The 10,636-nt window shown below is 37.3% G+C and overlaps 2 protein-coding genes across 2 annotated transcripts; both read right to left on the bottom strand.

The window, feature by feature from the left end:
- Nucleotides 1-211: 211 nt before the first annotated feature.
- Nucleotides 212-5,181, bottom strand: LOC103520973 (DNA polymerase alpha catalytic subunit-like). Its single transcript, XM_008486074.3, is given in 4 exon segments — nucleotides 212-2,654; nucleotides 2,656-3,940; nucleotides 4,210-4,577; nucleotides 5,001-5,181. Coding segments are annotated over 3 exon segments (3,774 nt in total). The 5' UTR covers nucleotides 4,541-4,577; nucleotides 5,001-5,181; the 3' UTR covers nucleotides 212-496.
- Nucleotides 5,182-7,164: 1,983 nt separating this feature from the next.
- LOC103520970 (transmembrane protein 147) lies at nucleotides 7,165-9,525 on the bottom strand (the record flags this gene model as incomplete). The annotated part of the gene is made up of 4 exons (XM_008486071.3): nucleotides 7,165-7,538; nucleotides 8,083-8,304; nucleotides 8,561-8,696; nucleotides 9,512-9,525. Coding segments are annotated over 4 exons (624 nt in total), but the record flags the coding sequence as incomplete, so codon positions are not given.
- Between the last annotated feature and the right edge of the window lie 1,111 nt (nucleotides 9,526-10,636).

Genomic DNA, 10,636 nt, shown 5'->3' with positions numbered 1-10,636 from the left:
AAACAAAATTACCTCAGATCTGATTTCTTGTTTTTGTAATCTTCTGTCTCTACTCCTATCATATTCGAACTTCTGACATACATTATTAGAGGTAGGGAAATAATGATTATGTAGTTAAAATAAAGTATTCCGTTTATTTTTACAAAACATATACATAGGTACCGATGAACCGAACTTCTGACATACATTCTAATTATTAGAGGTAGGGAAATAATGATTATGTAGTTAAAATAAAGTATTCCGTTTATTTTTACAAAACATATACATAGGTACCGATGAAGACCGTTTTAAAAACCTTATAAACCGAAAGGCACTAAATACAAAAGGAATACAGATAATTATTAACATAAGACATAAGTGATTTAAAATACATAAAAAGGGATAAAGTTCGTTTTAGTAATAAGTGTGTGATTCTAAAAAGCATTTAAAAGGATTAAAATCGTTTTAGAAATAAGTGATTTTAAAAGGCATTTAAAAGCAGAATGGGGTTTTCATCTCAAGACAGATCACTGTACTCGAGATCAAAGTCAAATTCATAATCATCCCCCTCCCCCTCAGCCACAGTTACATGCTCCCTTTCTACCCCTCTGGATAGTTTGGGTTGTTTCTCTTCACACGAGAATAACTTCTTGAGATCTACAATATTATAAGCACTGGACTCTAGGAATCGTTCTACATGCTGCTTCATCTTACAATAACCCATGTAGGTCTCGGAGTCAAACTTAATGCTTGGGGTATCGGACTTGGTGAGTGCCTTGGTAATATCGCAGATGTAATGGAAGAAGGAAAGTTGCTGATAGAGCTGTAGCTCAGTGTAGACTCTGTGAAGTTTGTACTTGTGACAAGTTGTACAGAGACGTGTCTTCAGTCCCAATGGACAACGTCTGGTCAGATCACTACACCCAGGATCTTCACACTTGAGCCACCCCTCGTAATATTTCACAATGTACTTGTTCATATCTTGGCTTAGTTTGTTGATCAGGTGTGGTAGATAGGTGTAGGGTGGTACTTTACACTCTGGGTTGATACATTCATCCAATACAAATACTACACCGTGTGTACTAAGCCGTGTTGGTGCCTCTACTGTGTTCACTTGTTTACATGAAGGATTCATACAGGTAAACTCGAACTTGTCACAGAATTGATATTTGACTTCTTCTGCTTCTCCTACACCTAGGATGTTCTCCTCACTCTGCTGGATAGACTCTTTGATCTGACTTCTATACAGAGAAGTATCCAGTCCCAAACACTCGGCTATCCTCACAGCATCTGTTCCTTCTATAGGTTCTAGCAGTCTGGTTACTACGGGATGTATTTGTTGGGAGAGATAATAGTTGACATCAATCTTGAGCTTGGAATTGTTCTTGAGTTCCTCTATGTTGTAGGCGCGTTGTGTGGCAGCTTCACTTGTACCATCCTCACAGATAATGTACGAGATGGTATCCCCTTGCTTCAACTTCTTGCTGTTTGTATTATTGAGTCGAAGAGCTACTTGTACATGAGGTAAAGCTTTCCTGTCTGTATACTCCTCAGGGGCTTTGGTAAGTTGCTTTGTAATTTCCAGCAGAGTGAGTGGTACGAAACCATTATCTAGATCTGTTCTAATCTTCTTCATATGCTCATGAATATTTTGTAGTCTATCATCCAAGCTATAGTCAGTATAGCTTTGTTCATCCAAGATCTGTGAGATGACGAATTTCCCTGCTTCTGAAGCAAGTTGTGACCAATCTCTCCTGACAACATCTACACCCTTGATCTCCTGAGAGCAGATCATCTTACCGTTTGATAACTTGGAGATACTCAGTGCTGCGTATTTCTTCTTCTTGAGAAGTAACATGTATTTGTACACGCCGTCAATATCTAATTCCAGCTGTTTATACAACTTGTTACACTCACTCTTGATCTGGTTTCCTATCTTGAACACAGAATCATAATCATTCACATTACAACTGATCATGAGGGAATCTGTATCCCCGTAGATAACTTCATAGTTAAGATTCTCCACTAAGGATTTGGTATTGAGGAGAATTTCTCTGCCCTTCGCTGTGACCAGGGCAGCCAGAGGTTGGGCAAAGAACCTTGAGTTAGGGAATCCTAGACATCCGTACATACTGTTAGCAGTCAACTTGAGTGCTTTCTGTCGTATATCATATTGCATGAGGAGATCGGATGAGAGGTTAGGCTGCTTCATAAGAGCTTTCACTTGTCGTCTGGACTCGACTAGTTTCTTGATTTCCGATGGTAATATACCAGTGTCTACTTGATGCTCAGGTAGATACTCACATAGTGTAGTAATATCAGAGTCTTGTAACATTCTCACTGGAATGGTAGTGAAGCAGATGTTGTACTCCTGAATAATACTTGGATACAAAGAGTTGAAATCCATGAGGATGATGAACTTGTCATAAAATCCTTTCTTAGGTTCCAACACCAATCCTCCCGAGTAAGCAGCTTTTTTTCGACCTTTGCCTTTATTTGCTTCTCCTGTCTCTTCACCTTCCTTCTTATTCTTCCCGTATTGTTTATCAGGCAGAACATAGGACTTTTCATGAAAGGCGTGTAACAGGAGGAACTCGTTTCTTTCTGATCTTCCTCCCATCAAGGTTCTAGAGAGAACATTACCACACACATTGGTAATCTGTATAGCAAGAGGGGACATTAATAGATGCTATCACCAAGGGTGGAGGCGTTAACCCTTCAACTTGACTCACGCGAATCTTTTCCATTTGATTACATTGAACTTCATACTTGCACCAACTAATACGACTTGGAAACTTTTCCGCTTCGGGGAATTCTAACCAAGATGGTCCTTTGATTTTTCTCTCAAGTAAAAGATTTTCAAGGAAGCTACTCTTGGTTCCAAATACATGAGAGAATGTATCTCCACTTAAATCAGATGGAAGAGCAGGGCACTTGGCTGAGTATCGTACTTCTAAATATTCACTCAAATCAGGAACTCCTGGCAAGTTGAACGCATATTTCTTTTCTATTTTCCGAGACTTGAAATCCAGAATTTTATACTGGGTTGCTATTTGATCAAATTCAGAGTATACTTGGGCTATACTAACAGGTTCTTTAGTTTTCAAATGTTCACTCCGAGGTAGCAAATAGATTTTTCGATCAATATTTTGTACAATTACACAACAGCTGGAGTGACTATTGTTTTCTTTAACAAATACTTTGCCAAACAAATAGACTGTTCCTGGCTGCTTGTAAATATCTTCAAATGCATCAAGGAAAAACATTCTGAACACTTTTTTATTCTCATGGTCAGTTGCCAGGGGCAAGGAATCATCTGCGGTACGGGAGTGGACTTGTGGTTCAGAGGTTGAGGGTTCAGTTTGAATTGCCTCCCATTCTGCACACTTGTGTTCCTTTTTCTCTACGACCTGAGGAGGAGGAGAGGTAGACAACTCTACTGCAGAGGAGACACTTTCAACATTAGTAACATCAACCTTCTCTTCAATAGATTGAGATTCAATGGCTTCTATTTGTAGTTCTACTTTTGCTTGCTCAGGAAGGACATCTTGGGTTTGCTGAGAGTTGTCCCAGTCATCTATCTGCATTTGTTCCCATAGTCCATCATCAACAGGCTCCTCTTTACTCTGCTCAGCTACGTTCATCTCAACTTCCATAACTGAGTCATTACTTTTTATTTCATCCTTGAGTGGACTTGGTTCTTTTTTTATTGGCTTCTCTATTTTCTTCTCCACTTTAATGGGTTTTGAGAAGTTTGCCAGATATTCTTTGGCAGTAGGTGCTGGGGGTTCCTCCTTAGGTATAACAATTTCATTTGTTTTTGTATTTAGTTTAAGGGTGGGTGCAATAGTGGTGTTGACTTCTGATAACAAATCAGCAAGCACATCGTCATTGTTTAGTTGCACTTCTTCTTTTTTCTTCTTCTTGACTGGCATGTTTGCTAATAGCTTTTGAATGTCTCCTGAAATAGTAGTAAGAATATATATTAGACAAATAATTGAGTACCTCTTACAAAAAATAAAATTATTTAATAAAAACATTTTCATTGATAAAACTTGAAAACCCATACACCTAACTACCTACCTAGATACAAGACAAAGTTGGGATTTTTTGTGGATTTATTCTTTTAAACTCCTTTTTCTCATCCTTCCACAATTTTAAGGGCCCTATTGTGTATCCTATGTTGAAATGAATTTGAATCTTGTCCCTCAATATGAAGACAAGCCTTACCTTTGGCATTAGGATTTTGAATGTTTTTATTTTTCTTCCTCTTGTCATGTTTTTCTTTCTTTTGGGGTACATCTTCAATGTCATCATCAAATATCTCTCTTCCATCCTCCACATAACCATCCCCACCATCATCATCAATCCAATCATCTTCTTGTCTCTTCAAAACCCGTTCAGTGTATTCTTTCTCGGACACTTCTTCATACACATTTTCATCAGCTGTGAATTCATATTTGTGCTTTACACCTTGACCTTTGAGGTCTTTCAACTTTTGAAAAGCTGCAAACTTGTTTGTTTTGTCAATCTTTTGACGTTTAGCTCTTCCACCCTCCATTTTCTGTGTTCCGACACAAAATGATGAACAAGCTGATCTGAAAGCAAAAATATTTTAATTAGATTGTAGGTTGATTCTATCTTGATTGACCCACCTTGCCCTAGTACTTTTACCTTCCTTGACGTTTAGCTCTTCCACCCTCCATTTTCTGTGTTCCGACACAAAATGATGAACAAGCTGATCTGAAAGCAAAAATATTTTAATTATATTGTAGGTTTAGTAGGACAGGTTGATTCTCTCTATCTTGATTGACCCACCTTGCCCTAGTAGTTAGCTGTCTAAATTTTACTTCTTTACTTCAACAGGACTCTAGCAGAGAGTAACTTGTAAGGTTACAGAAAGCTTGGAATCCACTTTTCACCCAACTTTCTGAGATATTACCTTATCTGATGGAATCTTTAGCAAAATTTCACAAAGTGGGTGGGCAGGAAGGTAGGAACATCCAGGTATTGGTACGTACCTTTAAATCGTCTTCACAGACGTTTTACCTCCAGAAACACATCATAGCTCTACAGTTAAAGGTAGTAGTGTTTTAAACTAATTATTAAAGTCCGGTTGAGCTTAAAAAAGTTAAAATTCTTCGAAAGACCACAAAAAAAGAATAGAAAAACACCCCGCAGTCCGCTGAAGATCAAAAGTAAACAAAAGTTGTTTTCGCGCTCTTAACTTGACACAGAGGTAGGGGCGGACTTTGCACAGAGGTAAAATAAAATCGTGTTAAACACGATGCGTGGTCGAGAGCTGAGTACTGTGTAGTGGTTCTCAAAATGGGGGAGTTGAAGTTCCAAACAGCACCTTTTTTTGCCGAAGCTATATTTGGTCTGATGTAAAAAAAGTACCCCCCCCCCCCCATTTTTGAGATTTGATAGAGAGAACTGTACCTACCTCTATACCTACATAGATACGAGTAGGTTTTATCATCTCAAAATCGAAGAAAAAATGAAGGCAGGATCGAAGAGACAGAGGCTATTAATTATTGAGAACGCCAGCTGTTCCGAAAGCGAATTCCTCTTGGCTCCCTTGAAAACCCCAATATACATAAATATTTATCCATTTCTTCCATCGTTTGTAGTTTTTCCTCTACAATCGTAACCCGTCAATTTTTGACTTGGCGGGGCGGAGGGCTACTGAATAGTTCTTCAGTTCAGGTGGATTGGAGAAGTATACACCTTATAGGCTATAGGGTATAAGGATGTCCCGTGACCATATATATTCTGTGTTTGTGAATTTTTCTTGTACGTCATTTTCCACTACTACTTTTTCCCCAATGAGGCCACGCCGGTTATATGTAGGTACAAGATAGGCATCTCTGAAGTCAAATCTGAGAGTTCAATGGGAGGAAAAACACATTTGTCAAAAAAGAAAGTACGTCTTTATATTTGTTTGTATTTTATCATTTAAAGGACCTCAAATGAAAACTTAGAAAAAATCGTTATAAAAACGAACACGTGGTTAAAGTTTAATAACATACAAGAGTGCATCTTCTATTTGACATCAATTCTTAAGACCATTAAAAAATATTGATACATTTAAGCCACCGCGCGTGCTTGAGCATTTTAATATTGTTAGTAAGGGTACAACACCGAATATTTTTATAGGTGCATTATAAAATAAATATCTCACGCCTACGCCTTCCGTTATATTGCAAAAAAAGGGAAATAAATAAAATGTACTCTGTCATATTCCATTGTGATAGCAAGTTTCTTATACAATATGTAAGAAAAAGTAAACAAAACGAAAATTTAAAAAATATCAAACAAACCAAAAATAAAAGGGTAAATTTCAAATATAAATATCCTTACTATAATTATGTATATTGAATATTGATCCCACATCCCATTATTAAAAAATGGAGGAGGGAGAATCAACCTATGAAAAGTAATTGGCCATATTAACCCTCAGTTATAAAACTGTATGTTGAAATCAATATTTTAGCTTGTACACAAGATCGGAGATACTGTATTTTTATTTTATTTATTATTATTATTATTTAGAAAAACGTCCAAAATTTAACTGAAGTAGACCCGGGAAAAGTAATGTTGTATAAAATCTAAAATTTTAGGTAGGTCAGTAATTTCCACTTCCCGCAATGGTGTCCTGAAAACGTCTTTTTGTCCTGAATTTCCTTTTTAATTTTATATAATTTTACTAGAAGAAAATACATAACTAATAACTATATGGATACAATAACCATCGTAAAAAAAAACAGGGGTAGGTAATACTAAAAAAAAGGGAATATTTTTTCAAAGGAATTGTTACATAACTAATAACTATATGGATACAATAACCATCGTAAAAAAACAGGGGTAGATAATACTAAAAAAAGGGAATATTTTTTCAAAGGAATTGTTACTAGTTTCCTAAGTGCAATAGTCCTAAATTAAAATGGACGCGGCACACAAGGGATCAGGAAGAGACCGCCTTAACATAATAATACTAGTTTCCTAATGGAATTCTGCCTCTAACTGGGAGATCCAGAATTATTCAGAAGTTACGACAAAGAAAAATAAAGCTCCTATTGTAAATGTTACAACAGAACACCCAAATAAGCACCATTCAATAGGATAAGGAAAGTCGTGTGATGTTCACACCAGATTTTTGTGTTTAATCTATACCCTATAACACTGGTCACTGCTCATTTGGGAAAGCTCTTTTTTGTAGCCATTTTCCGTTGACGTGACTTCTGAACAAGTACCAATTGTTGCTACAACAAAGAACACCCACACTATACCCTGAGCTGAGCTAACTAGAAGAGACCGATGACTTTAGCCATGTTGGAGTAAATATTGAGAGTGACTATTCCTACTACTGACGTGAACACAGCATTCACTAGGATCAAGTTCCACCGCGTAAAGTTCAAATAGTTGTAGAGGAAATCGAATAGGAACTGCTTGTACGCGCATGCGCTGAGCAACATGACAACAATAGGAAATGCAGATCTGTTGAGATCATGACGGGACCAGAGCCACACCAGGGTCACTGTGGCAATATGGTGCATCTGAAACAGAAAGATATTAAATAAATTTAATGTTTTATTTTTATTTTTTTGAGAGATTTGATAAAGGGAACTGTAAGTAACTGCCAAGGTCTTATCGTCCGAAATCAAAGAGAGAAGGAAGACAGGATTGGATAGGAGAAAGCCAGCCGTTCCGAAAACGAACATTATCGGTTCAGGATAAAATCCGCCCCGAACAAGAATCGAACCCGCGGCCTAGCGCTTACAAGCCAGATGCGCTACCAACCAAGCTAACTAGGCTGGCAAAAAATTTAATGTTTGAAATCTAGATTTTATTTCATTTGTTCCCCTCGTAAGGCGCGTTAAATGTAGCTGGTAGGTCGTTCGCACCGACTCCACAGGTGGATAGCTTGATAGCTTTCAGATAGAGGAAGAGAGAGTCAATACTCCTTGGACTATCAGACCGGGAGGGGTAGGAAGAACAGCATATTTTAGCGTGCAGTTGGGAAGACATTTGATTGCACAATCAAGTACGGCACCCAAACAGGTAAAAAAAAAAAAAAAAATGATGAAAAGAAACACTAACCAGGCAAATGTTGGAGTCCAAACTGTTCTGAATATATTTCCAGTCAAATTCCGCACCCCTGGCTCCAACCCAAAGATCTAGAAACCGTGTTAGGATCACTTCAGCTCCGGCCCAGCCAACACCAGCTGTCAATATTTTGGCATGACCCTTCCCTGGTATACTGGAGAGGACTAAATATTTGCCCACATAATCGATGAGGTCAATGGATAACTTGATCAAATCCTGTGAATCAAGAGAGATAAGCTTTGGTGAGTTTATTGTTCATGGGGGGAAAGAAGACATCAGCTTGAAGCTAAGTAACAGGTACCTAAAACCTCCTAAGAAGAAAAAAAACTGATGATTTTGTATCTGTGGAAGAAGTTCTTCAAGAAAACTTTTCCATATTTACAAGGGAAAGGGCATTATTTACAGGTACATAGGTACTAGGTAGGCAGGCATCTACTTAATTAAATAATATTAAATTTGTAATACAACTTACTCCAAAAACATCAACTCCTCCAGAAAAATTATCAGTGGTAGGAACAAAAGTTGCCAGTATTAACATTTTGATGATTTGGATGAAGATGTAAATGCCACTTGCTTGAAAACATTTCCAAAAGGCCCCGTACTCCGACCTGAAATAGAACGTAAATTTCAACCACGTGGGTAATAATAACTAGACTAGAGATGGGTAGTACTTGGTATTTTCGAGAACCGAGTACAAAATACTCGTTGTAATCCAATTACTTTTACTCGTTTATCGAGATATTGTTCATATAACCGAATCAAGCCGAGAACTTACGAATACCTCTCTAGCACGCTCTCTCTCTCCCCTTACCCCCCCCCCACGAGTCTGCTGGCCTTCCCCTTTCCCTCTCTTCCTAATGTAATCATATTATTTAGTAATCGGTAATCGGTTCTTTTGTAATTGGTTTGTGTAATGTGTACTTTGTGTTTGTACCTTGTAGACTGTAGACATGTAGGTACTCATCGCGCGACTCGCGATAAAGCAATTACTTTTTTTGAGTAATTGATTACATCCAAATTTAACCAAATTAGAACCGGTACTTACCGGTACTTTTGAAAACCGGTACTTTACAAGTAAAATACTTACTCGTATACATCTCTATAAATAACCAATGACAGTAGGTAATAAGTACCTACTGACTAGTATTATCTTGAGATAACGTTATACCTGGTATTTATTAGGAACTTTTTAACTATCAATGCAATATAATGACAGTTTATCAGGGAGTCCAAAATCGGCAGCCCCTCTTGGTTTTCTTTTTTATCATGAGTAGGAGGTATTATAAGTTTATGACAATTACTTAGGATAAGATATCTCAAAGAATACAGACAGTAAACTTTACATCCCAAAAGTAGAATGCCCACAAAAACATGCTCATGCACTTCAACTTAAGTACCCTGTCTAAATACAATACTTCCTTACCATATTAATAGAAGTCAATACCCCTCCTAACTGAAGGACAAGCATTTATTCAAGTTGTGCGAATTCTGTTATAACATACATCCAGAGTTTGAGTTTTTCCACCCATACTTGTAGTCTCAACAGTCCTGTACCTCTGGTATGCAATGCTTAGATTCTTTAAGTCCATATCATAATTGCTTCTATCAGAATATTATTGGTCTCATGTTAACCATAAATAGATCAGTCTCTTCTTGTTATGAAACATCATCATATAGAATCATTTCTTCAAGATGTGCGAATTCTGTTATAACATACATCCAGAGTTTGAGTTTTTCCACCCATACTTGTAGTCTCAACAGTCCTGTACCTCTGGTATGCATCATAATTGCTTCTATCAGAATATTATTGGTCTCATGTTAACCATAAATAGATCAGTCTCTTCTTGGTATGAAACATCATCATATAGAATCATTTCTTCAAGTTTGAATCTACCAGTTTTCTCAGCAGTACAATACTGTTCACTCGAGAGGATCACCCAAGCTGCCCTGAGTCTAAGTGCACCTTAAGGATGTGTTTATGTACCGGGCTGAGATAGGCCATTCCCGTCCTTTCTTGGCGTGTGGAAAATGATCTGGTAACTTAACACAGCCTTCATGAGTGTAAAGTTGGCGGGAAATTCGAAATTTTGATTTTTTTTCCGCGACTTGTTCAATCTGAATTCATTTTTTACTTTTTATCTCTAGTTTGCACGTTTATATTATACTTTCCATTTATATTAGATATTGCGTGTGGAAAATGATGTGGTAACTTAACACAGCCTTCATGAGCGTGTAAAGTTGGCGGGAAATTCGAAATTTTGATTTTTTTTCCGCGACTTGTTCAATCTGAATTCTTTTTTTACTTTTTATCTCTAGTTTGCACGTTTATATTATACTTTCCATTTATATTATATATTACAAACAAGCGAATTACAAAACAAACAAAAATAAATATAAATTAAATTTTAAAAATTGCCGCCGGGACAGAGGGTTAGAAAAAATGCCCAACACTCCCATGCTATCCTTGCATCACTCCAATGCAAAACTGTAGAAACAATATCCTATCTCACCTCGTCCGAGCTCATCTCAACCCGGTACATAAACACAC

Source organism: Diaphorina citri, unplaced genomic scaffold, assembly GCF_000475195.1.
Source record: "Diaphorina citri unplaced genomic scaffold, Diaci psyllid genome assembly version 1.1 scaffold4338, whole genome shotgun sequence".
In the NCBI taxonomy this organism is placed as follows: domain Eukaryota; kingdom Metazoa; phylum Arthropoda; class Insecta; order Hemiptera; family Psyllidae; genus Diaphorina; species Diaphorina citri.
Note: the sequence above shows the minus strand (reverse complement) of the source record. Positions and strands in the feature narration are given on the sequence as shown.